The 27401-nt window shown below is 40.2% G+C and overlaps 2 protein-coding genes and 1 long non-coding RNA gene across 3 annotated transcripts; all 3 read left to right on the top strand.

Moving 5' to 3' along the window:
• Window positions 1–492: 492 nt before the first annotated feature.
• On the top strand, window positions 493–8506 carry pa2g4a (proliferation-associated 2G4, a). The gene is made up of 13 exons (XM_035152099.2): window positions 493–730; window positions 2383–2511; window positions 2776–2881; window positions 4312–4381; window positions 4485–4577; window positions 5181–5244; window positions 5463–5541; window positions 5669–5747; window positions 5873–6006; window positions 6171–6265; window positions 6356–6483; window positions 6577–6630; window positions 7124–8506. The coding sequence occupies exons 1-13, from the start codon at window positions 649–651 to the stop codon at window positions 7184–7186; spliced, it is 1176 nt and encodes a 391-aa protein (XP_035007990.2). The 5' UTR covers window positions 493–648; the 3' UTR covers window positions 7187–8506.
• Window positions 8507–9396: 890 nt separating this feature from the next.
• On the top strand, window positions 9397–11221 carry LOC118105343. The gene is made up of 4 exons (XR_004695114.2): window positions 9397–9490; window positions 9591–9617; window positions 10084–10106; window positions 10910–11221. It is a non-coding gene; the product is annotated as an uncharacterized LOC118105343 (long non-coding RNA).
• A 1967-nt stretch (window positions 11222–13188) lies between these two features.
• On the top strand, window positions 13189–23524 carry crbn (cereblon). Its single transcript, XM_035152651.1, has 11 exons — window positions 13189–13336; window positions 13615–13727; window positions 14160–14362; window positions 14749–14898; window positions 16187–16349; window positions 16601–16663; window positions 16775–16859; window positions 17007–17122; window positions 18509–18573; window positions 20162–20293; window positions 21333–23524. The coding sequence occupies exons 1-11, from the start codon at window positions 13264–13266 to the stop codon at window positions 21520–21522; spliced, it is 1353 nt and encodes a 450-aa protein (XP_035008542.1). The 5' UTR covers window positions 13189–13263; the 3' UTR covers window positions 21523–23524.
• The last annotated feature ends 3877 nt before the right edge of the window (window positions 23525–27401 follow it).

Genomic DNA, 27401 nt, shown 5'->3' with positions numbered 1-27401 from the left:
CACACACCAATGACAGACCCATTATATAAATACATATGAAAGGCCCCTATCCAATACAGGAGCAAAATACTTAGACACAGACACAAAATCATTACAAATGATGTCTCTCTGAATTAGTTTTAAATCTGTTCATAGTTATTTTGTCTCTTTTTTATGGCCATCGCCACTTCTGTAGTAGTTTTGAGCCTCAGCCTCTGTTGGATGCATGGATGGATGGATGCATGGATGGATCTAGGTGTTGGCTCTCAACCCATTAGACCCATTTAGTAATTCCGCCATAATAATAGACTGCTTAAATGTCCATGTGGGTATCTGACAATTGTTTTAAGATCATTTTGAAAGTATTGAACAAAGAACAATGACTTGATGGACCCCGGCTACACCAGGTCCCAGTGTATCAGAGACATATTACTTTATGATAAAACTTCTTACAAACATCCATGATCGTGCAGCATGTTTACGTTTTGGCGGGTCTGGCTCGTCGTGACGTGAGGAGCGTGTGGTGGGCGGGGCCTGCGGGGCAGCTGGAGGCCCGTGTCAGCAGCAGCAGCGGGCAGAGCTGAGCCGAGCTGAGCCGAGCCGAGCTGAGCAGCCGGGACACAGTCGCTGTTCTGTGGGCTGAGGAGCGACGGCAACTTCACTGCAAACATGTCCGACGACGAGCAAGCGCAGACCATAGCCGAGGACCTGGTGGTCACCAAGTACAAGATGGGGGGTGACATCGCCAACCGTAAGTCACCGGGAACCAGCAGCCTGGTGGGGACTGGGAGAGATAACCCGCTATTCTCGGCCTGCGGTGCAGCAGCTAACGTCAGTTCCCCCGCAGCAGCAGCAGCAGCAGCAGCAACAGCAGCAGCAACAGTCGCCGCCATGTGGTTTACATGCGAAAAGCACATATGCTTATGCAACTAGCTTGCTAGCAGGTTCTGCTGATTCTGCTTTAGTTCATGCTAGCTCCTCTGTTAGCTGCCTAGCCGCCGACAAACAAGCCAGCTCAGTCTGTGACCCAGTACAGTGAACTGTAAAGAGAAGCAGTCAGCAGATGTGGAGCCTCTGTGTTTAAAAAAAAATGTTCTCTGACTGACAGCACCAAGCTGAACAACATGTCAGTTAGTCTAAAAGTCTTTGACTGACAGATCACTGACAAGTCTGCTGCAGGCTGAATGTGTGGTGTACTTGTAAGGATGCAACCTTACTCAGGTGCCAACATTCTTATGCCCTCTGTCCATTTGCTGAACCAGAAGTTTGATATTTCTTGGATTTTTGTCTAAGATGCATTAAGATAAATATACTTTCATTCACCGGTGTAGAAGGCATCAGGAGTCATAGATATGGATGATCACTGTCACAGTCGATCTCATTTCATGTCACAGTGTCAGTGTCACAAAATATTTTCAGGAAAATTCGTCGAAGGAACTGTTAATAGATAAAAGAACTACAAAATCCTGTACTTTGTATACACAAACAAATCAATATACATAATTACTTTGATGCCAAAATGGTATACACATCTAATATTTTGATGTTATTATATTAATACATATATTATGATATTTGTATATATGGATCAGCCGATCACATACCTGTGCATTTACAAGAATAACAACTTATATAATGTATATTTATCTGCTGTATGCTACTAACCCTCTATACAAGTGACGATTGTTATCATAGTTGTATGACCTGGCTCAGGTTAAACCCTTTTCAAACGAGATTGGTAGTGTTGTATTTGCCAGCACTAGTGCAACTTTTCATAATTGAAGTCTAGTGTGTTGTTCACGTCGCTGTTTTACTGGTGGGACATTCCTGCATGAAATCTTTGTCAAACTTCTGTTTTGGACAGGAGAAGAAGTGATTCCCAGGAAAAGAGAGTTGCAGTTTTATCCGGATGAATCTAATATACTAATATACTATAAAGATGTGGTATCATATTAGTTCATAGACTTGCGTACCCTGCATTTTCGTGACACATTTCCAATTCGGAACTTATCTATAATATATGTCCAACAGCTGCCAATGTTGTACGTTGTCATATCACTCTATTTCCGTACTTGTTACACTATAAGTCCTCTTTGATCATCACTCATGTTTGGGCATTCAGTGTTTATTTGACTGTTAACCAACAAACAGAATGAGGAAAAAAAATCATCTGCACACTTCAATCTATGCAAATATCTTGTATCTAAAGATATATTTATATCTGTGTTGTAAGATTCTAAGCAGCTCAGCTAAGCCTGGCACTGGATGAGCGTTGGGTCAACAAACTGAAATGCATAGTTTCGCTGTTGTTTCTGGTCTCATCACTGGCACATTCATGTAAGCACCTGCTCTACTTTGTTCTGCTCTTGCATCTCTCTATCGTTTGCTGTTTGTCTCACCCAGAGGCTCTGCGTCTGGTCGTGGAAACAGCCACGCCTGGGGTGTCTGTTCTCAGCCTCTGTGAGAAGGGGGATGTGTACATCATGGCTGAGACCGGAAAGGTCTTCAAGAAGGAGAAGGATATGAAGAAAGGTGAGTCAAGAGGATCCAATTTTGTCTGAGCTGAGGTGGACTCATCAAGAAGAGCATAGATGCAGTCACTCAAACCATTGCTTGAGTGTTTGTGATTTCACAGTTTTTAGTAACTTTAAATCACAGGTTGTTGTTGCGTTTAAGTATGACAGTGTAACATTGTGTGATTCAAATGTCACCCCCACCTTCCTTGTTTAGATTTCTTGATAAACGTGTGGATGATTTCCAAATGAAGACTTGGTGGTTCTCTCTTCCCTCTTCTAGGCATTGCCTTTCCCACCAGCGTCTCAGTCAATAACTGTGTTTGCCACTTCTCTCCCCTGAAGAGTGACTCTGACTACACATTTAAAGATGGGGATCTGGTCAAAATGTAGGCACCCCACTCTGCAACAATGTCACCCCCTCTCCCTCCCTCATGTGTCTTGAGTCCCCCAGTGTTTGGTCCTCCCATCTCTCTGTGATGTGGTATTCTCTCTGTTTCATCAGTAAAGCTAAGTTCACACTACATGACTTGCTGTCTTGTGATCAGGAGTCTTGCAGTTGTTGTGAGTTCATACAACACAACTCACTGCCGTCGGGGGTCACACACTACACGATCTTTCACTAGGAGAAACCTCTGACTAGTATGTCTGGTCTCCAAATTACGTTTGATCACGCAAGCACACATGAGAAGTGCCGTGGTGAATCCGACGGTTCCTCCTGCTCCTCTGTGTCATCCTGCTCATAGAATGATACATAAGTTGGACGAGGTGAAACACTTCAATGGGCATCACTAATGTAAAGAATGCAGAGCGACTCATGCCGCATTTTTCTGTCCCAACCCGATGCAGTTAATTTAAGCCATGTTGAGTTTGTGTTACCCTGTCAGTTAGATGCATGGTAATTGATCGATTTCCCCGATTACAGACGGTGGGCACCCCACCACTGTGCCTGACCCGTAGCTTCACCACCTTAACCCCCTCCTGTGCTCTGATTGTCTGGAATTGTAGCAGACTCCGACTTCTGCGATTGCTCTCTAATCGTTCACACGTAGCGTTTACTGGCTGCAGATCGAGCGCTTTTGACAACGAGTTGCGAAACTGAAAACCGTGTCGTGTGAACTTTGCTTAATTGCTTGTCTTTCTGTCTGTCCAGTGTGGCAAACGACAAATTTGATGTTTTTAGGGTCAGGTGTTTTTCATGTCTTTTGAGTGATATGTTCGATTTTAATTTTGATGGTCATCCATCTGCCAAATCCCTTTCATCAGATTTTTCTAATCCGATGCTGTGCTTCGAAAAAGAAAGTCAGCTCATCTCAGTTGTTGTGTTGCCACCAATGTCTTTGTCGTCTGTAATGTCCTCTGTGCTACATGTAGATTTTAAGTGTGTGTTATGCGTCATGGGGATGTGGTTACGCACACTAGGTTTGTATGTTTCCCTCATATCCTAACTGTCTGGCCATGTCTGTTCAACTTACTGTCGTCTGAAGTACTGCTCCCTTGAATTCACAATAAGTCCTTCACTGTGTTCCAGCTGATGTACGGCCAAAACGAAATTCACCTTGGATTATATCTGCTGTTTAATGACCATAACGGAGGATATTGATTTGTTTTTGTCTGACCTTCTCTTATTGTTCAGCTTTTTATTAGTTTAATTTTCCAAAGTGGAACATAGTTGATATTTTGTCCATTCCAAGTTGATTTGATTGGCCCCTGCATCAACATAATATTGACAGCTGGATAGGAGTTAAAGGTGGAATAAATTAACTTTTGTTTTAGCGTTACTTCATACTCTATCCTCTTTTCATCTTATTTTATGTAGAGATCTCGGGGTTCATGTCGATGGCTTCATTGCCAACGTAGCTCACAGCTTTGTTGTGGGAGCCAGTAAGGCAAGTTTATTCTTCTTCTTTTTATATATATATATATACTTGTGTGTTGTGTCTTCTTGTTTGAGCTCACCTTCATGTCCTCCTCACTGTTTTATTTCTGCAGGAGAACCCCATCACAGGACGTAAAGCCGACGTAGTCAAAGCGGCTCATCTCTGTGCAGAAGCAGCTCTGCGCCTTGTTAAACCTGGTAACCAGGTACATTTAACCCCCTCGTCACAGTCTTCACCAACGCAAGCTTAACTAGAATGGCAATCAGTAGAACACGTACCTCTATAAGGCCGAGCAATCCTTCACATAAACATCTAGTTCCTGTTCTAAAAGGAATTGGTCTGATAAAGGATTTATTTGTCATAAAAGGCAGTTACATGGACCAGGGGAATAAATCCTCCCCTTAATCTTAATCCACAACTAAATTTAATGGATTCCTCCTCGGGCCCCATCCCTCCACCAAGTTTATTAGACATCTGTTTAGTTGTTTTTGCCGACATGACAAACTACAGTGGCTTTTGATGGGTCTTAAAACTCAGGCAATGTGTGTTTGTTTGTTAAAATCCTCTTTTTGAGCAGGTTTTTCTGTCATGTAATACACTGCAGCTCCTCCAGTGTTCTGCTCCTCTTTCCACTTCTCTGTATCCACCATATAGAAAAATACACCATTTTATTGCATATGGTTTCAAATGCAAGCCAGAATGAGTCTTTCTTTAGTCTGCATGCTAGCTCTTAGGTTTTTGTATTTTAATTGGTCAGTTAAAACTGTGTTTTGCTTGTAGAAATAATGATGTTTTTTTTCTCTGTCAGAACACTCAAGTGACAGACGCCTGGAATAAGATTGCTCAGTCGTTCAAATGCTCACCTATTGAGGGTGAGTGAATGTAAAAAGTTTGTCTCCCTCTTTGAAATATTGAGTGTTAACGTTTGAATTAGGCTTTTCCCTAATGTTACTTCTTGAATCGCAATGGATTTGTTTACTTAATAGGAAGATAATTGATGACTGTAACCCTGTAACCCTGTACAGGTATGTCTGTTCACTTTCCCCAATTTTGATTACATTTTTCTCTGCCTGCCTCTGTGTTTTCAAAGGTATGCTGTCTCATCAGCTGAAACAACATGTCATTGATGGAGAGAAGACCATAATCCAAAATCCGTCAGACCAGCAAAGGTACATTTAGTCAAGGAAGAGAAATCTAAAGCATTCTGTTGGTGTTATGAATTATAATAAATGCTAAGACTCAGTTTATAATATGAATTGCTTTTAATGACAAGTAGTGCTGTTAATGAATTTTCAGGAAGGACCACGAGAAGGCAGAGTTTGAGGTACATGAAGTTTTTGCTGTTGACGTTTTGATCAGCACTGGAGAAGGGAAGGTCAGTGTCCCCTTGTTTCTTTTTACCTGTGCTGTTGAAAGTGCATATTTCCTCTGTAGCCAAAAAGTTCTTTCGTGTAAAGAATTGACATTTATTGTTTTTACTTTCTTGTTATTTCCATCCAGGCCAGAGATGGAGGTCTGAGGACCACCATTTACAAGAGGGACCCCAGTAAGCAGTACGGCTTGAAGATGAAAACCTCCCGAACGTTTTTCAGTGAAGTGGAACGACGCTTTGATGCCATGCCTTTCACTCTTCGGTACGAACACCACACTAACATAAGCCATTTTCACCGGAGCTCAGTGCATGTCTGAAAGCAGCTATGCCTAATTCACCCCCTGCTGAAGTTTTATGTAGATTTACATCAGGTGGAACATTTTGGCTTCAAGCTCTTAGTTAATGCCACCATACATTTTCCATCAGGGCATTTGAGGATGAGGCTAAAGCCCGTCTGGGTGTGGTGGAGTGTGCCAAACATGAGTTGTTACAGCCCTTCAGTGTACTGCACGAGAAAGAGGGTGAGCGTTTTTAACTGCACCTTCTTTTTTTACATTGTTTGTCGTCACTTTTTATTCACCACCTCCGTCTTTCTGCGTCTTTGTTCTCAGGAGAGTTTGTAGCTCAGTTTAAATTCACAGTGCTGCTCATGGCCAACGGGCCTCACAGAATCACCAACGGACCCTTCGATCCAGAGTTCTACAAGTCAGAGCATGAAGTTCAGGATCCAGAGCTGAGGGTAAGACTGTGAATGACTGGCTCTACCTGCAGCTCCTTCATCACAAACTGAAAGTAAAACATTTTATTCTGAAATGTCTCCTCTTTTCCATAGACTTTACTACAGAGCTCTGCAAGCCGTAAAACACAGAAGAAAAAGAAAAAGAAGGTGAGTTGTTATTTTAATCGATGTTGGAGTGATCCAGAGCTCACAGGCTTCATGTGTGTACCATGAACAAAACTAGACTTTGAAAATCTCACTGTTTTACCGTAAACCCACTGAAGTGTTTCTTCCAGCTGCAGAACGAACACATTCCTATTTTACACCAAAATTAGCGAGTATACGCAGGGTTTTCAAACAAGAGTAAAAAAGCGAATGACTCCTTTCCCTCTGCCAGTAGAGTTCAACGTCACCTAAGCACTGACAACTGAGGCACTCTCTCATCGCGTGGTCTTGCCAAATTAGCACATTCACCCGGGTGCCAACTTTCCATTACTGATAGCAGGAGCCGGTTCAACTAGTCTTTACTACAGTCATTTGACCTGGGGGTGAATGTAGATTGAATCCATTCCTTTGGCAGACAAAAGCCAGATGTTACTTATGAATGTGGTTAACATTACCTCAATTAATTCTGTTTCTGACCTTTTTCCACGTCTTACAGGCTTCAAAGACGGCAGAAAATGCAACTGGTCAGCCAGCCGAGGACACCGAAGCAGCAGGATGAATTGTAATAATTAAACACTGCCTTTCCACACATGCAAAACCACACAGAGAAGCAACAGAAGACACAACAAACTGCTCCACACTGTCTGTCAGTCATTCCCCCTAGTGTTAATAACACAAATTAAACTGAGGAATTCATGAAAAATGTGGATGAAGGATCTTGCTTGGACGACATGTTTAACTCTTTGCTGCATTGAAGAAAAACATGATGCATTCTCGCCTAATTTAAACAGGAATTAAAGACTATTTGCAAATAATTTAGAATTTACATGTTGCCAAATGGTAAATGTGTAAATGATACCTGGTTTTGTAAATTTTAAAATGTTTTGGTTTTCTTCATGCTTGTACAATTTGCAGAAGAAATTTACTTTTCAGTAAAACCGAAGCTTCCACTGTGTTTTAATGGGAGTTGGTGTTATTGACACCAAACTGAGTAAAAGGTTAGTAAATAGAAAATGGTGTCATATTTGTCATCTCATTGTAAAGGCATCAGTGTGTCTGAGTTCACGAGGGACTCACTGTTTCTTCAATGTGAAATTTCAACTGAAATGCTGCGTGTGCTTTTCCTTTGGCAACAAAGTTATTTTTATTTCTATGTGTTCAAACAGTGACTTCAAATCATACTTGATTTTAAGGATGATATTACATTGTTAAAGACCATAAGCGTTTCATCTGTGTCAAAATCTATATTTGTCTTGACCACACCATGCAGTAAAGGGTTGAATCGTGAATTTGTCCCGATGATGAACAACGGCAACTCCATAAATGTAACTCAGCATTGAAAATGAATGTAATATATAAGTTGTTTTTGCTCCAGAGTTAGTTGTAATGAGGGTTTACACTTACCCTTCTATCATCATGACCTGACCACGTGTTTTGATGAAACTAAAATGTTTTAGTCACTAGATGTTTTTAAGGCAATAACCCGAGCAGAAGACTAGAATATTTAACTGTAAAAAAAAAAGAAACACACGCAATTGTAATGATTTTGACTTACGGGAACAATATGCTATGTTTACTGCCATTTCCCTTTAACTTTATGAAAAGGTAGAAACCTTCATGTTCCAGTTTTGAGAGACTTTTCTATTTGTGATACCCGTTTCTTGCTTTACGACATCATTCATGTTGTGACACCTGAGAACAAGCTGAGCTGGACCAGTGACAAATCCTCTAAGGGCGGAGTTTCATCTAAAGAACAGGGACTTTGTTGAGTCGGATTTGTCAACAGTTCAACGTGTCAAGAAAAGTAAAATTCTGCTTTGTTTGGTCAGTGGTTGATGGAACTTTACATCTAATGAAATAAAAACATTTTCATACGGTTGTTTGTTTTCTGTGAAGGTCTTTGTCAAAGTCTGAAATACTTGAACCAAAATATCAAGACTGCTTCCTTTTTATGTTCAAACAATATGGATTTAAGATTAAAAATGTAATGGAGAAGAGCTGGGATACAGCCTGTAAGATGTTTACACAGAGGTAGTATCCTATAATATATGTGGTTAAATCTGTTACAAATCAAGTGGTGAAGTAACTCACCTGTCCAGGCATTATTGATTTTCTATTAAATTTCACACATAATGATGTACAATAACACTTTTAATAACAAACTGATGGATCTTTATCCATAACACACCCTGAAGTTTGCATCATTTTGTGCATACTACGTTCTTTCTTTTGTTTTGGTTTATATCAACCCAGTATCCTATGATCAATTAGAAAAAGACATGCCTGTCATCATTGGGCCACAACGTTTGCAAATGTTAATTTATAAGAGTTTTCCAAACAGTGATGAATAGTTGTTTTCTTTAAACAAGATTATGTGTTGGTTTTAGATGATTGGGAGAAAAGGCTGTTATTTTAACGCCCAAAGGAAACAGTCTATTTAACCGCAGGATAATGAACATAAACTATCTCAGTCTCAACTGACCTTTCACTACAGAACTTTTTTTCTTGGATACATTCAAATTTTTATTTTATTTTACTTCAGTTAAGTGTTGAAAACAGGATTTTTACTCATTTTTACATATATTGATACTTTTACTTTCATGTAAATGGGTGATAATACTTAATTTTTTTATTTTTCTTCAGGTAACATTTCAATCAAGAACTTTTACTTCTAACAAAGTACTTTACGTCAGTTATTCTAATACCTTTACTTCCATCTCTGCCTTTGAGCGGCCAAAGCGCTCGTCTGCCCATTTGAACTACATTTCCCATGATTCAAGTATGATCGGACGACGCCACAACCCCTATAAATACCGCTCTCGTCCTTCGTCACATCCTCTTTCCATGCTCTTTTCGCTTCGAGGTACGCAGCAAAATTTCGCCTCCGATCCAATCCAAACGAATCTCTACTTTTTGTTAATCATCCGCAGTTCTTACTAATCTTGTTGTGTTTATCTCCACAGAATCTTCTCCACACGATGAGAGCTAAGGTAAGATGGAGTTTATAGTTTGTTTGTTTCCTGTTTCCTGTTCCCTTGTAGTCGACGCTGCTAGCTAACAAGCTAACATATCTAAGAACCCTGCTGTTTAACACCTTGTTAACTTTACCTTTCTCTTTAAATGTCTCTGCTCAGTCTCTCCTCCAGTGTTTTAACAGTAGTATTTATGTTGGCATCAGCAGTTAATAGTACAATACCATGTGCTGAGTAATGCCAATGCTACCTGAAGGCCTCAGTGCTGCACGCTGCGGGGTCTGCAGCGCTGCACCCTTTATCGCATGCAGCTGCTTTTATCGTCCATGTTTCCTGGACATTAACAAACAGGCCTTTATTACTTATTTAAGATCTATGTGCTGCTTCTGTCTGCAGCTCAGTAACATGCTGTCTGTCAGTGGGAGGGGGACACATGGTTTACATCTTGATTTCACCTTAATACTTGTCTCTTTTTGTATTCTAGTGGAGGAAGAAGCGTATGCGCAGGTAAGCATCAATGATCCACTCAGTTATGTTGACAATACCTGGTTTCTAGTCATAGCTTATTTTTTTCATATTTGAAAAGCACGTGTACTCATGCTGAATAAGAATCTCCTATTGATCATCCCAGTACACAATCTTTGGTTGAACATTTTAAATGTTCTCAACATTACCATCTTGACCAATACAATATAGTAGTTTACTGGCTACAGCTGAAATTTACACTATTGCTATAATGACTGCACTAAGGTAGATGTAGTAAAGTTCTAGTGATGTGTTAAAACTCACTGGTAGCCATCCTAGTTTTACTCCTTAAACTAAGATGAACAGTTGATGGGACATTAAATGTATATGACATGTGCTTAAAAGTCTGTCCTGTACTGGAAGATGAAGGCAGGATCATATGATCATGTCCTTAGTCTGGCTGATTAAGCAATGCTCTAATTATGCTCATTAAATGATTAATAATTAAGTGCCTTGCATTCTCTAAATTTAACATTTGGTTCATCAACAAGCTTCAATTTGAGGAAGGGTCTCAACACAATTTCTACTACAGTTAAATGTATAGCTTGTCAGATGTATGTCCAATCAATACAAATCTTTCCAATCACAACTTATATTTGCAATAATTATTCAGTTGGGATTCAACCTACATTATCAGATTATAGCATTGGTTCTGGACTGATGCTGCCGACATGTAAAAGTATAAATGACCTGTGATCTGTCCTGATGTGCTCTATAATGGACTAGGGTTAGGTACCAGGAAACCTTTGTACATTGTGCTGACAGCTGCACTTTCTTTTCAATAGGCTGAAGCGTAAAAGGAGGAAGATGAGGCAGAGGTCCAAATAAGCCCTCATCGCTGCAGCTGTGATCTCGTCCGAGCCCCTCCAGACGACTGACACGCGTGGACTGTGGAGCTGCCATCAGTGAAACAAAGGCCCAACCCTGTTTTCAGAGGACGGCACGACTCGTGGATGTCGGCCTGGAAGACGGCAAAGACGCTGGACCGGTTTTGCAACATCAGAACAGCAGCTGCTGTGTTCATGGACCATTACACATACTGTTTTGCCAACTGTCATGTGGTGTATTGAACAATAAATCAACACTGTTTAAAAGTTTACCCTGTTCCCGCCTATTAACTTAATTATTACATATCAGTTTTGGTTGGTGCTTATTGTTTAACAATGTGGAGGACAGTGTTCTATAAGCTGTAGCTCAGGTTTTCTTGGTGTCAAAATGTAAGTTACTTCTAACCCTCATTACGATTTAACCGTGGTTCAACATCGAATGTGCTGGAGCAGAGATGACAGAAGGCTATATTGGATGGAATCCTGGAAGCACTGATTGTGTTGCTGCACAAATCTCATCTAGCTATGCAGGGCAACATCAATTACAGATGTCTCCCACTAATGGTGTAGGTTTTTGCTGTAAAGCGCAGCACTAGAGTGGCCAGCAGTGTGGATCAATAACCGTTTGGTTTGAGGGAGGTTGGACATCACATGTTGCAGGCACCACACCCATCCTGCGGTCATCCTAGCTTCAGTCATTGATCAAGATGTCAAATTAATCCAACATTATTCAGGATGTTTAAGTTGAGGATGCATTTCTCTAACAAACCAATTTTTATTAGGAATCCCTATTAGCAATGGCGGAAGCATTAGGTATTTTCCCTGTGGTCCACTACATAAACAACAAATGCAGCATCATAAACAAACCGCTCATATCATTAAATAATTCAAGTACATAGAGAAGAGAAATAAATTAGACACTTTTAGCATATTAGGTAAAACACAAGATTTTAGAATCTTTAAAAATCCATAAAACACTCCCTTTACACAGTTGAGTAATAATTCTTAACACTTTATCTAAGTTTGATGTTTTGTATTTACCCATCCTGCACAATTCCAACATTCAATTCAATTCCAAGAAAACTGTTATATTTCTTCTTTTACCCTCTTACATTTATTATCTTTTTCCAGTTTACACAAAGACACCAGTCAATTACTGTTCCATTGTTGTAATTTGGAAATGCTGTTTTAACAAAAATATAAACCACTCTGTGGAGAAAACATGAAAACTGCCTTCAACACAAACATGTTTCAGGGCAACATTTGACAGTGTCTCCACAGCAGTGTGTTCATTCTTTGGAAGGTAGGAGAATTTGTGCTATTTTACTTAAGGGAACAACCAAAACACAGTAACACAGAATATCAACTATCAGCATCTGTGGTTCAGGTTCCATCTCAGCAACTTCAGTCATTAACGAGTTCAGAAAATCAGGAAGAGGGACACTTTTAAAGTTGCTGTAACTCCCACATCTTTGACAGCACAAGCGTAACGTCCACACAGTGTTCAGCAGAGTCTCCTCTCTCACACTATATTAACCTTCTTTGAGACTTAACCAAACGGTGAGGCATTTACCAGGCTCAGTGCAGGTACAGTAATAGTGTCTGTCAGAAGGAGTTAACTTAAACTTGTATTGGACTGTGAAATATTATATTATGACCGTATTTAGTTAACTTTTATAAATATACATTTTCGTTTAGTAAATCAATGTTTATTTTGAAAGAAATGCATATAAACAGCCGGATTTTGGTAATAGCCCAACCTGTAATATAGTTTTATCATGATTTTTAAGACACTCACATGCAATTATAACTATGGTTATCAGTTCTGGAGTAACAAGTACATTATTTCCTTCTGAAATGTGGTAAAAGTAGATTAATGTTTTGCATAAAAGAAAAAGTACAAGCAACACATATGGTACTTAAGTAAATGTAATTCAGTACTTTACACTGTCGTGTTTTTTCCAGTAGTTTTTCTCCACAGGTGTTTGACAGGTGGTTTATTAACCTACATTTAAAATGTACATGTACAATGGATATGTGTATAAAATAACGTTTGACTCACTTATTTGCTTGTCTGCTGTACCTCAAATGTACTTCCTTAATCATATTTGATATAATTTCCATTTATTCTTCAAAAGTTAATCTCAGTACTGTGACATATGTTATTTTGTGGAAGTGTCGATTTATTTTATTTCGGTTCTAGTCTTCTTTTGGCGCAAGTGATTCTCTCTAACCGAGAGGGGGCGCTGTGGAACCGCAGCTCACCGAGGAGGCCGCAGAAGAAGAAGTGTCAGTATTGTAAACACAGGGATATGGCTGACGAGAGGGCAGGAGACGAAGACAACATCAACGACAACATGGGAAACCAGCTACAACTTTTACCAGGTGACAGTTAAACTCACAGAAAGTCCGCTCGCAGCGTCACCTGCAGAGAGTTGATCTGATCCCCCGGCTAACGGCTTGCTAACATAGCATGGCTGCACAGCGGGCCACTGTACAGATATCTCATCCTGACTGAAACCACTGCTTTCGCTTTCCGTTCATTTAATAGCGTCACTTTGATTTGTTAAGCTGATGAAGCTGCCACTGGGGTGTTAGTCAGCAGACACCCCGGGAGCTAACTAGCCTCTCTGACAGCCTCTTTTGTCTTTGTGCTATAACAGACAATGAGGAAGAGGAGGATGAAGATGGCATGGAGACTGAAGACCGAGACAGTGAAGATGCAGAGAAGCACAACATCATCACCTTTGACCAAAGTCTTCCCACATCCCATGCTGTGAGTGATGCCACAGTGTAACGTGTCATGTCTTTCTACATATTCAATACCACACATGTGCAACTTCTATGGTGGCCCTGAAGTGCAAAAGACAACAAATCACAAAGCACAACAGCAATAAGAAAACACAATAACAAATAAGAAACCACAACGGTAGATACAAAAACACAACAAGAAATAAGAGCACAAAATGGCAAATAATAATATGTTTTGTCAGCATTTTCCTTTTTCCGTCCATTCAGCGAAGAGCAGTTACCTTTACCGTGATTTGTTGTTGTGTAATGATGTTGAGATTTGTACTTCAGGGCCATAAAACACAGACCCAGCATTTTTTTTAAGCCTTCACAGAGCTGTGTTGTGAGTCCTCTGCATCTGTTGTGGTCATCTTGTGGTCCTGTTGTGTTGTGCTGACTCTGACCCCTGCCTGGACAGTATCTGGGTGCAGACATGGAGGAGTTTCACGGCCGCACAGTCCATGATGAAGACAGCTGTCAGACCATCCCTGTGCTGCCACACACGGCTGTGATGCTGGTGCCGGGACAGACGCTTCCTCTTCAGCTCTTCAGGCCACAGGAGGTCAGCATGATGAGGAGCGTCATCCAGAAAGACCGCACATTTGCTGTGCTCGCACACAGGTACAAGTTTATGGAATTGCCTCTGCAGAACATTGATGTTGATCTCTGACTGGATTCATGTGATGGATGGGAAACATTCGGTTATTATATATGTTAAATGGACACTCCACTGATATCCCCCACATAAACTTTTGTTTACGAGTCATGATGAGCATTCTGTGACACTTGGTGAAGCTTATTCAAAGTCCAAGAGCTGTTGTCAGGGGTCACTCTGCTTCAGCCCAGAAATGGTCACATTTTAAACAGAAAACCTGGGATACCATTAGAGCATCTAAGCCTGGTCAATGGTAAATACCCACATTTGTCTAACTCCCCTCATACAGTGCAATTCTACAAATGGAGTGCTGTCTAATTTTAATGGCTTTGTTTTATGTCTATTCCTGCAGTGATGCAAGTGAGCTTGATGCAGAGTTTGGGACGACAGCTGAAATCTATGCGTACCGGGAGGAGCAGGAGTACGGTATTGAAACAGTCAAAGTGAAAGCTGTGGGGAGGCAGAGGTTCAAGGTCCATGAGATAAGAACTCAAGCAGATGGGTAAGTTGAATTGGCCCCATAAACCAGGACTCTTATGAAATGTCCCCGTCACTGAATAAAGACAAACACTGTGCCTTGGTTCTCACAATAGTCATCAGGACTAAGAGACATGCAGGTTTTCAAACTAATTTCATACTGGTATGTGTGTTTTAATCAGCCATTATGTGGAGCTCCGTGTAACGACTGCACTTTCAGCGTCAGAATTACTCAAAAACAGTGGTCCCCTGGTTCACCACTAGAGGGCACCCTAACTCCTCATATCGTCTTAAACAGTGAAGAAGTGATCAGCCAGTCTCAACCACTTGTATTTATTTGTGCAGCTCTTATTCACATTCACATGTTATTCAACATGCACTTTTGAGTTTTAGATCAGATTTATAGTTGTTCCTTAAAGATGAGTTTATGTTCAATCTTTTGAGGGTTTATTTTGTTCTTTATATAAACGTGTTGCAATAAAATGCCGCTCAGCAATAAATAGCTAATTTTGCTGCTTATTCAATTGTTGTAGTCATACTATAGATCCTGCGTGCATACATCCTCCACTGCTCAGGAAATTGTTACAAAACGGGAGTCCTCATTTCCGTCTTTCTGTAGTTGTTATTATATAAACCACACAAATGGCTGGACATAATCCGGTTGACCTCTTCTTGTCCTGCAAGTGACATTAATAAGAGTAGATTTCAAGATAACACTCGGTCAAATGGAAGCTGCTGTGGTGGCCTCTGTGTGCAGTGATATTTACTATATTTATTTGATTGTTAATCTGACCGGGCATTTTCACTGCCACACAGGATAAATATATTATATATTATACCATGACACCATTTCTTGAATGTAAAGGGCAATTCTACAGATAACTTAATTATTTTTTTAAGTAATGTGGCTAAAGACCCTTGAGAAGCAAATAGACATGACAAGTCTCTGTCCTTGAATTCTGAATTCAATTTGAAACTTAGTGATTTCTTGTCCTTTAGTTTGACATCCCTAAATTAGTTTTTTTTTATATCAGACCATATGACATACAGTTCAGAGAGCTCACTGAGAGCATTTCGGATGATGAGTTCTTCCTGCTGAGAAAAAGTACATACCACACCTTTTTATGATCACCTCACATTTACAAACATCCTGTCATACACCAGATATCTTCCAGCCAGCAACCAGTTGTTTAATCAATTACTCATCTCCTCACTTTCATCTGACTTCTACTGCACTCTTTCACATTTCCCTCCCTCCCTGTCGGTTGTTCCACAGCCTCTTGTCATCGTCTCCCTCTGTTTTTCTCCTCCAGGATCAGACAAGCCAAAGTACAGATCCTTCCAGAGCGAATCCTTCCAGATCCCCTGTCTGCCGTGCAGCTCACGCCCCTCACCAGGCTCCACATGCACCCTTCTTCCAAACCCACAAACCAGAGCTGCAAAAAGTCCCAGTGCTGGTGGACTAAATATCAACAGGTCAGACACACAGACACACATCAGAACTGTGCCGCAATCGTAAGAAATTGATTGATTATCAGACTAGCTGCCAATTACCTTTCTGTCAATATAATCATAGTTAAATGTGTTATTGCTGCAGCTTTTTTAAACGAAAACATACACAGAAAGTTAAAGTGGTATCAACGTGCAGGACTTCACAAAGTGCAAAGCGAGGAAACAGAATCCGATCAGATTGACTTGACTAATGGTTCGACTGTTGTTCATCACAGAGGAAGTTTCACTGTGCCAGCCTGACGCCGTGGCCGCCCTGGGTCTATGCACTCTATGACTCTGTGAGTAAATCAGCCCTGCGTGCACGCCTTGGAATTTCCTCAGTACATAAACACCACACAGCTGCGAATGTAAACCACGTTGATTTCTGGCTCTTGTGTTCCACCTCACAGGAGTCGCTCATGAACAGAGTGAAGAAACACCTCCACGAATGGGACGAGAATCTGAAGGATGATTCCCTCCCTACGAACGCCGTAGGTCAGCCTCTGTTCTGTTTATTACAGATGGATCACAGACGTATACACACACACACACACACACATGTCCACTCACATGCTCGCCTCTTTGTTTCTGTTCTTTGTGCTTTCATCCCTCCTTCTCTCACTCCTATCTGGTTTCTGTCAGACTTCTCCTACAGAGTGGCGGCCTGTCTGCCCATAGACGATGCTCTGCGACTCCAGCTGCTGAAGATAGGCAGCGCCATCCAGAGACTGCGCTGTGAACTGGACATCATGGACCGGGTAAGGAAAACGTCCCAGGTGACCCCGCGTCCCTGCTCCCAACACACCAAACTTTAAGTCTCGTTTTTACCCTGCAGCCTCAGCTATCGTTTCCCTCATGGTTTGATTTGTGCTGTAAGAGTCTGTGTGGTTTTTGAGTGTATCTGTTTCTGCCTCTGATGTTCTTTGGTGTATTTAACCATGAGTGACAGGAGGTGACCAGTGTGTTGACACTCAGTTGACCTTCACAACCAAAAGAGTGTCTACATTCTTAAGTTCAAGATCAGCAAAGAGAGTTTGATTAATTCCTCAATAAATTTTAAAAGATAAATAGTCCACGCACAATATACATCAGGGTCATTATCAACATCTATTTCCTCAGCAGACAGATCCTACAGTAAAGTCTATACTGAGCATAGTGACTTTATCCATGTGTTGTCTGAAATTCCAATGTGATGGTGAGTTGGATCCAGATTAAAGAAGCTGTTCTTACTTTATCTTGCCTTCCTCTCCTCTCCACTAACATCCACTTTTCAATATAAACAGTACAATGCAGTCTGGCCTCTGTCGTCCTGGTTTCACTCAGTCCTGTGTGTCAGTGCAGTTACAGGTTCTTTTCAGCCACAGTCGACCTGGGACTGCATCCTCAATCCATCACTTTGGTCCACACTGAAATATTTAGACAACAACTGGATGGATTGCCATTTGTCAGCCCCATGATGAATCATAATAACCTTAGCTAACCTTCCCTCTTGTGACATCATGAGATCAAAACTTTCCTTCTTTTGCTGGGCAGGTTTGTTAAAACAAGGGTGAGAGGTATCATGTGGTCTACATCATGAAAGAAAAGGTTAAAGCAGGTTTTACTCCAGGCCTAAATAATATTGCATTATAGATGTACAATAACCGACAGGTACTTAAAAAGCAGATATCACAAAGGTATCAAAATATAAAAGTTTGAAGTCTTAAAGTTTAAAATCAGCAAAAATATGGTATGTACCTGAAGTGGAATCTGATTTTTTGAAAGCGATCATAAACATTTATCGATCAAAGAAATTATTTTACATTGGACTCTCAGTATGATTTAACTTTGGATTCTATAATGACAGAAATGACAAATATTTCCCTGTGATGAAGGCCAGTCTCACTGTAACCTAATCACAGACGTTAAGAGAGTGACACACAAGCTCTAAACACAAAGTACCATGGTTGCATTACCAGGAGCTGTAAAGCTGTCGCTGGATGTGTGTCTGCCCATCGTCTGCTCTGCTCCTTGGTCACACTGAAGGTCTGACCTCATGTCGCCCAGCTAACGGCTCTTGTCTGATTGTTTACTAGGATCCTCAGTGAGAACAATTTGACATCTGTATATCCTGTAAACACTTCCCTTTATTCTCTCCTCCTCAGTGCACGTCCCTGTGCTGTAAGCAGTGCCAGGACACAGAAATCACCACCAAAAACGAGATCTTCAGGTGAGGAACATCGTTTTTTTGTTTTTGCTTAAAAGCTCCTACGTCAGTATTTTGACATGCCGTAGCTTACTTGGTCCAAATTCTTCTCAGCACATCTTTACAAAAGCTTCAAAAGACTGGACATTTTGTTTGAAATAAGTAAATAATCATTGGTGATATTACACTTGACGGTGCCCCGACTTCTTCCATCTGGCAGGTTTCCAAAACAGAGAGCTAAAAAGCCAGTACTGCTTATTTGGTCTAATAATCAGCACTGACAGCCCTCTCACATCAAACAGGAAGTCATTTAATTCGGTAATAACATCAAAAATATAACCTGATGCAACATTTTATTCTCCTACATTCACAAAGGTCTTTCCCTGAAGTATTTGTTCGTCTTACTTTTAAAATAAATGCAATCAAGGAGTTGTACATCTTTACTTTATTTTTGCTCAAAGACAGAAACCTTAACTTTTCAGTGCATTTGACCTTTTAGTATTTTTATTAATAGAAAAAACCTGAGCTGTTTCTGTAGTTCACAGTTTTGTCTGAGGTCATCCAGATAATCTCAGTGAGTGATTCTGTGTTGAATATGGTTTCTGAGGAAGATATTAGAAATTTTCTTTTTCTTTTCAAGCACACTTCCTCTGAATAATGACACTACATATATAATATATATGGGGTAATGGATTTTCCATTAGGGACCCACACTTCAACTGGACTAGAGTAAAAGACTTCTGGAGAAAATGACGCTAAGTAAAGTTTCTGCTGCTGACTGTACAAGGATCCAGTGATTCTATTTGAAACTTTCTTTAACATGACATAGCATAGGTGGAGGCATGTGCTCTCCAAGCGCTCTTCAAGTTTTAAATTTGTTTTCTCCTTCTAGCCCTGTTTTTGGTCTCCACCAAAAAATATCTTGTCCTCCAGTGACCACTTCTCTACTTAGAGAATGTACTGTGTCTTTATCGAAGCTCGTTCCCCCCAGACAAGTAATGTGCAGCAACACAGAACCAAAAGAGTGATGTCGCAGGTGGTAGAACCAAAACAAAGACACTAAGACTCTCTGTAGAGCAGGAGAATCTGTGAATATGACGATTTTACTTGGATTTATCAGTGACACATGCTACATTACACATTGTTAATTTTACAATATTGATTATAGCTTATATATACCATAAAAACATCCCAGGCTGTATAACATCAAATGATTTCTGTACCTTCCATTGCAAAACTGAAACTACACAATACTTATTCTGACATAAGTGGCCATGACTGAAATTTAACAACAGTTTACAGTTTTTCATCATACACATTTAATGCACATATTCACCATGACACGGTATGTTGCATCTTAAAAAACCCTGTTTACTTGCTTTGTGGATTTGAATAATGCACAAGTTTATTGTCTATGTATTGAATGGTTGGTTTACAGTGGATGCAGATTTTAAATTTCGATTTTGGCATTTCCTACAGAGTTTGATACCTTTTATGAAGTCTCCGTTCCGTCTCATTGGATCGTTCTGATATTTCCTTTTTGGCTGAGCTGTTTAATAAAATGGTAACTGCTGCTGCTGACATCCTCCACCTGCCTCTTGTCTCTCTGCAGCTTGTCTCTGTATGGCCCCATGGCGGCGTACGTAAACCCTCACGGTTACGTCCATGAAACCCTGACTGTCTACAAAGCCAACAACCTCAACCTGGTTGGCAGGCCATCCACACTGCACAGCTGGTTTCCAGGGTAACTCTGCCGTACTAATGCCATTAAGCTCTCTTCCCCCACCCAGACTTGTGAATAATACAACACATAACACACACAGTAAATTGAATGACTCAGACCTGTCACTGTGATTTTCAGTGCTTTTATAAATGTGTCCTTTTAAATGAGACTTGAGTGAGACCTCACTCTACCTCTGGCACGTTGCATTGAAGGTGCAGCTTTAATCCATTCTGATGTTGCCCACTGCCTGAAATTCAAAGTCTTTGGCATTACTGTGTTTTATCATGAACAGTAATGTCTTTTATTTTTGATGGAACATCTCTTCCTTTTTGTTTGTGGTCCAGGGTCATTGTACAATACAAGGCTTCAGCAGAGATCAGCAGGGACTGAGACCTCACTCAGGCTCAAAACTGTCAAACTATCAAATCAGACTATTGATCTAATAAAATGACATTAGTTTTAGTTCCTGTTAATAATGCAGTTGCACATGTGTGAAGATTATTATTCTCTCATGAGTGGAAATTAATTGAAATATAAATTTCAAGAGACCCTGACAAGATGCTGATCAGTGGAATATTTATGATTAGAGAATTAAATTGATCTGCATTGATCAATATGTTGTTCTATTGCTATGCTACATTTTCATTTATTAGGACGCTTTAAGAGGCTGTGAAATCATGGTGCACTCTGACATAAGTTGGTTGTTGCATTTATAAAATACTAATCATCCAAGACGGCATTGAGGATTTTTAATGAAAAATATTACATGAAATGTGAAATAAAGGTTTTGATGAACATACTGTAGGTTTTGATCAGTGGCAAACGTTTGTTACTTCACAAAGGTGTTTGACCTTCATTGTGCAGAAGCTGTTTTCATATTTATTATGAGAGTTTCTCTGTGCTCACTTTACATGTGATTTTGTGATTCCTGCATGAGATGAAAGGTTCTCGAGACGTGTGAGTCACATACAGACGGGGATTTCTGGAATCATTACACTGATTTCTGGAAGCATATCTGTAGACGATTGTGACATATGTTGCCCTGTTCTTCTGCCGTCAGGTATGCCTGGACTATCGCTCAGTGCCGGACTTGCGGCTCTCACATGGGCTGGAAGTTCACTGCCACCAAGAAGGACTTGTCTCCGCCTCGATTCTGGGGTCTGACCCGCTCTGCAATGCTTCCCCGCATCCCCCAGGTTGAGGGCGACGAGGAGGAGGGGAGGGGCAGCTCTCGCCTCTTCTGCCTGTGACGTCAGTCCATGAAACCCGCCCCCTCCTCAAGTCTGGATCTTCAGCCACTATCTATAGCTGCGATTACCATTAGTAATCAATGCATCACTCCTGTCACCCCTGGCAGCAAATCCATCATATTAGTGAAAAGGTCAGTTGGCCAGGATGGAGGCGATGATTGTTCTTAAAGGTTCTTAAATGAGAAGGCAGTGGTGAGACGACACTATGCGCTGTGATAAAGTGAGACGGAAATGAAAAGTAACAGATCGAACAGACTGATTCTATACGCTGTGACATCCCAGCATGCAGCTCCACTTTTAGCCATTTTCTTGGTATTTACAACACAAACACATACGAACACAAAGGCTATGCTTAATGTATCATTTCCCCTCTAATCTCTATAATGGAGGGTGTGACTGTCTGTAGTTGAGATCATCATCGACAGGTAAGCTGCGTTAGACAACCTCAGCAAACAGTAAATCCACTTAGCAGTCAGATCGCTTTGCGGTTTCTCAGATGTGTTTTTTGTCATTTCAGCTGCTGTTGGTCAGCGGAGGAAACTGTTTGAATGAAAGTGGCCTCATGTCAGTGTAGATCGAACACGATAGGAGGATATTTTGAATATCGGAATTAAATCGGATGTATTTTTGTATGCAAGAAAATCGGAAACAAATTTAACGTCCATCATTATTCATGTGTGGAGAGTTTTATTTATTGTCACACCAGTTTTGTGTAATAAACCAAAACACTGAGGTGAAAATTATGATAGTGTGTAACATACTTGATATAATTGGTGTGTGTTTTTGTATTCAAGGTCATTTTCATGTCAGATGATGTGGGCCAGGAGTCAACGCGTCATCCTTGTTCGCACAAGTGAAAATTTAAGACGTCTCCTGGCAGACTGTTTTCTTTTTGTAAAGGTCAGAGCTAATGAAGACAGAGTGAGACGAGCCTTCTTTATGTAGTTTGTTCATTTTGTGTGGCAAATTAGAAAGCTGTGCCTACGCTCCAGCTCAGTGTCTTCTGACAAATGTGATAAAGCAGCGAAACGCAGACGTGAATGAAAGATTAAAAATGGCAAAGTGATGATGAGACTTTTGATTTAATTTCATCTTTTTTCAGGTTTGTCTTTGGTTCATAGTCTCACAGGATTCAGGATCTTACTTGGGATATTGTCGTAAGGCGCTGGCTCACGTTTGTTTAAGTGTAAATGTAAATAAGAGGCAATTATAGAATTTGCTGGGTAATATAACTGCTGTTCTACTGTTTGTAGAAACTGACTCTTATTTCCCAAATCTCACATGTTGGACTAAACTCTTGTTGTCAGTAAGCAGAGGACTTGAACTCAATGAGAAAACACCTGGAATCTGAAGGTGTTGGTCTGTCTAATGAAATGTTTTTTGAATTTTCCCCAAAGCAACAGTTTGACATTTTGGTCTCTTACAGAGAATTAGATGAGACGATCGGTACCACTTATATATTTAGGATAAATAAAAAAACTTAAGTGGCTCCTTGCTGTAAAGTTATCATCTAACTTTCTGTGTCAAAGCAAATAGTTTTTTTTTTTTTTTTTAAGTCAAACTGTCCTTTAAAGGAAAACAAATTACAATGTATTGGTTTTGTTGAATCTTTTCATTGATCCTTATATTCTTGTGGTAGTAGGGAAATCTGAAAACGTGAGCTTCTTAAGAAAATACTTCAATTAAGAAAAAATTAAGAAATCTTGTCCAAACATTTACTTGTAATTCTCAAGTTTGATGTCATATCACCACATCAATAAGAAGAGTTTTCACCAAAAGAGTGATTCATAAAATCTTGTGTAACATCTCTATTGGTCAAATTCTCTTGTCATATCACTAGTTCTGTGTTTGCCAGGCTGTCGGACTTTTATTCATCCCAACAATAAAATGCTTCACTGAAGAAATCAATCAGTGGCGTGGTTCCAAAGAAAGCCTCTGCTTGTTTTTCCATTGCACCCCCTGTACCACAGAATGAAATAAACATCCAGTTATTATCCTGTGACCCTGTTCTCATTCTCATGTGTTTGTCACCAGAGCTGTTGTGTACACGGATCAGACACAACATTAAAACATGTGACTGGTCTGAAGCCGGTTTAGGTTACAGACACGACAATGTAAGAACATTTTGGCCGGTCTTTGGTTTGAAGGCTCAGATTACAGTTAGCGTAAAGGTTGGGGTATTTAGTTGGGATGGTTAAGGTTATGCTAAGGGGCTATAGTGGAATCCGTTATGTCAACTTGAAGGGCGCTCAGAAAGGACATACCTCCACCAAGGCTGACAGGCCACCATATTGCATGCATCGATAAAGCCCATTTATCTAGAACGCTTCCAAAAATTAAATGAGACAGACAGACAAACTAGAATGGACATTTACAAGAGCACATTCCTCCATCAAGTCCCAACAGCCCCCTTATGAAACTATTAAATTCACAAGATCCAGATTTATATTTGGATCTCATAAATATCAGTCCCATAAAAAATGCCAGATTTTTTTTCATCTAGATCCACGAATTATTCTCTGAGAAATCTGTCACAACGTGAACATCTTTGCAAAAGAATGTGAAAAGAAATCTTAAATCTGCGCCTTTGTCCAGGTGAGTTCTTTCATAGCCCGTGTTCCATCTTTCCACCAAGTTTCATGGAAATCTAACAACCTGATTGGTTGAGGTAAAGAGGGTCCTCACAAAGACTGAAGAACAGTGGATGTGTGTGTGGGTGTGTGTCGAGATAATTAATTTACATTTGACAAGCAGGTAAAAGGTTCTGTGATGTCTAATTCCACGTGTGTGTTCTTGTGTTTGTGGGCTTTCTTGTGTCTGCATATGTTTGAATTGTAATCATCTCTCGTGCACATACACGTGCATGGAGGATCATTTGTATGTAGGCACAGCGAGGGTCGAATGAGCCTCTAAGAGCTGGAGAGGAGACACGTTGACCACTGCGCTTCACTGAAGACTCGGGCGTGAGGATCCCTCCAACAACAGCATTTCTAGTAATAGTTATGGCTCATCAACACATGCATGCAACATGATTTCTCATCTCTCAGATCAGCTTGGTGTACGTGATGATCTAGACTTGTTTTTGCATCAGAAATCATTATGTCTCTCTGCTACTCTGCAGTAATGTCTTTTGCTTTATGAAACTGTTTGTAATGTGTTAAATTGTCTGTTAAATCTGTGCTTTACCTTGAACAACTACTCACTGAAATGTGTTTGCTAGTCTGTTATTTTGAAAACCAACTTTACTGTCATCATGTTATCTCATAGTTATTCCTCAACTAATATTGAGTTTCCAAGAACCTGAAGTGATGCCTTCAAACTACTTGTCACAGCAGCAAATCCTCACACTGGAGAAGCAATTAGTATTTGTAATATTGATTGTTCACACCGTTTGCAAGAGTTGGCCAACTCTACTCTTTTCCAGTTATTACTCCACCAAGGAGGTTATGTCTTCACCCCTATCTGTTTGTTGGTTTGATTGTAATTAAGATTATGCAATAACTACTGCGTGGATTACCACAAAACCTTATGTAAGGATGCGGGATGGGTCAGTGAAGGACCCATTCAATTTTGGGGCAGATCCAGATCCGGATCTTTTTTATCACTTTCTTTAACAGTGTGAGATAGAGTTTATATGGTTTTTCATCAGTTGAAAAATAATCATGTTTCGGGAACTTATATCTGTGAGTGTTTGAAATTTGGTGCAGCTTGGTTGAATTTAAGGGGACTGTTAGGCCTTGGTGGAGGTATGAGCTCTACTCAGTGCCATTCTAGTTTCAAGGTTAAATCACGTTTTGTGTAAATCATTCCCTCTTCTTATTACCTGTCTAAATGTCTTCTTTAATTGATCTAACAGTTTTACCGTGGAATAAATTCCTAAACGATGTTGAACCATTGCTCTCCTCATTGCTCACCGTCAGCCCCACCACATTTTCTTGTTAAAGCTATTTTTATTAGCAACTTCTCTTTTCCAGGTACCCCTCTCTATGGCCTCCTTTCATTTACTCGTAGAAACTAGTAGAAACTACTTGCAATCTTCTTTAATGTTTCTTTAATATAAACTCCATCAGTTGACGCTGTCAGTTGCTTCACTGTGGACCTGAGGTGGAGGTTGTTGCTGTGGGCTGTAACATCCTCATTCACATGTGTGACATAAGATGTTAGTCACATTTATTTAGTGCGCTAGTCCATGTGAATGTGTGTGTGTGTGTGTGTGTGTGTGTGTGTGTTTTTGCATGTTTAAGTGATGCAAGCACACATTGTTCTCCTTTATATTCAATTACAGTCAGTGTTCATGTTGCGAAAACTGCCTGGTTAATTATTTCTTATTTAAACACAATTATTGGGGCTTATGTAATGTCCTTATCAGTTTAATCACAACTGAAGATGTCTATGTATAAACACAGTCAAACAACTGTCTTTGTTTGATCCTGGACCTATATTTAAATCTTGTGTTACAGTGTAAAATGTATATTTTTCTCTGAGGAGGACACAGATTACATCAAATTACTGAAAGGATCCTGAAGAGGAGTCTTTGAGTTGTGTGCTCTCTTCTCTCTGTCATTAGAAGTAATCATATTTCCTTCTGTATGTGAAAAATTACTCATCTTTGAATCTTTTTAAGGAGGGTGGGCTTTCGAGTAATTGGACCTGAGGCTGAATTGAATCATTTCTATAAGTTACGCAGGAACGAGCTATCTAAAGATCTGCTGGAACATTATTACCAGAAATCCGGTAATTGTAGCAGCCAATGTTAAATGTGACACTCTGGTGAAAAGGCTAGTTTTCTCTAAAGCAGGATCTAATCCAGAGCAGTACTTGAAACAGGGATGACGTGGCTTGTAGTCGATTAAGATGTTTTTTGATTCTAGAACGTACATATCCACTCATGTCTTTTCATGTTCTCTGCTGGCATTAACTATAATTACGTTCATTAGTGCCGTCGGGAACAGTGGAAAGTCTTTAGGTTGATGTGTCCATGTGAGCACATGGGTCTGATGAGGACATGAGCACAACAGGCTGTTCATGGCCGAGTCTGTTCCGCTCTCTGTTTGGTCAAGACAAGAGTAAACAGTGGCAGTAGACAACACAAACGTTTTAGGAAATAATTTCAGTGACTCAACTTTAATATTTTAAGCTTTTCACTTTACTTAGTTTTCTTTCAAAAACAATCCGTGCATGGCTGGATTAATATCCTGAGAGGCCTGGAGGTAAAAATGTGTGATGTTTGATTGGGTGCAACTCACGGTGTGCTGAATGTTGGTGGTTGAGTCAGATAGAATGAAGGAGATCTATATCCTCTCTACCATCCAGAAATCTGAGAAACACCCAATGGTTGACATGTGGAATTAGATAATATAATACATCTGGAGAAAAGAGAGAATCATTCAGAAAAGCTAGAGTGGAACACTGAAAAGCTTGACTTCATTTTATTTACGACAGCACTTCTTCTGCTGATCAATGTCCCTGCAACAGGAGGCAGATTAGATGTTGCCAGAAAACAAAGGGTGGTTTCTTCGTGGACAGAAACTTTGTCACTCACTTACACTGACAGAAACCTGCTGGTGCAACAACTTCAATTATTTACCAGTTGTTTACCCGTTTAATGCTAAAACTAGACAAGAGCTTGGACTTGCATGTGGATAAAAAGCATTCCTCTTAACATGGTGTAATCATGCGGCTGATTATTTTGATATTTGATCAATAATAATCATGAAGATGCTGAAAAGTTTCATTGGGAAATAAATCCAAGCACCTACAACGGGTGACACTTAGAAACGATGACGAAGAAACAGTAGCACGACTGGATTCTGTGGAGAGAAAGCATTAACAACCTTCGGGTGTTGTCATGAAGGTCAAAGCACTGAGTAAAATACATC

Source organism: Hippoglossus stenolepis, chromosome 3, assembly GCF_022539355.2.
Source record: "Hippoglossus stenolepis isolate QCI-W04-F060 chromosome 3, HSTE1.2, whole genome shotgun sequence".
NCBI classification, from domain to species: domain Eukaryota; kingdom Metazoa; phylum Chordata; class Actinopteri; order Pleuronectiformes; family Pleuronectidae; genus Hippoglossus; species Hippoglossus stenolepis.
This window is presented reverse-complemented; position numbering and strand designations above follow the sequence as displayed.

Excerpts from the sequence above, each read along its gene's own strand:
- pa2g4a (XM_035152099.2), top strand. The coding sequence starts at position 649 with ATGTCCGACGACGAGCAAGCGCAGACCATAGCCGAGGACCTGGTGGTC. Across the intron at positions 2,882-4,311 it reads GATGGGGATCTGGTCAAAAT|AGATCTCGGGGTTCATGTCG; the intron begins GTAGGCACCCCA and ends TATTTTATGTAG. Across the intron at positions 6,007-6,170 it reads GCCATGCCTTTCACTCTTCG|GGCATTTGAGGATGAGGCTA; the intron begins GTACGAACACCA and ends ATTTTCCATCAG.
- crbn (XM_035152651.1), top strand. The coding sequence starts at position 13,264 with ATGGCTGACGAGAGGGCAGGAGACGAAGACAACATCAACGACAACATG. Across the intron at positions 16,664-16,774 it reads TCTATGCACTCTATGACTCT|GAGTCGCTCATGAACAGAGT; the intron begins GTGAGTAAATCA and ends TCCACCTCACAG. Across the intron at positions 17,123-18,508 it reads AACTGGACATCATGGACCGG|TGCACGTCCCTGTGCTGTAA; the intron begins GTAAGGAAAACG and ends TCTCCTCCTCAG.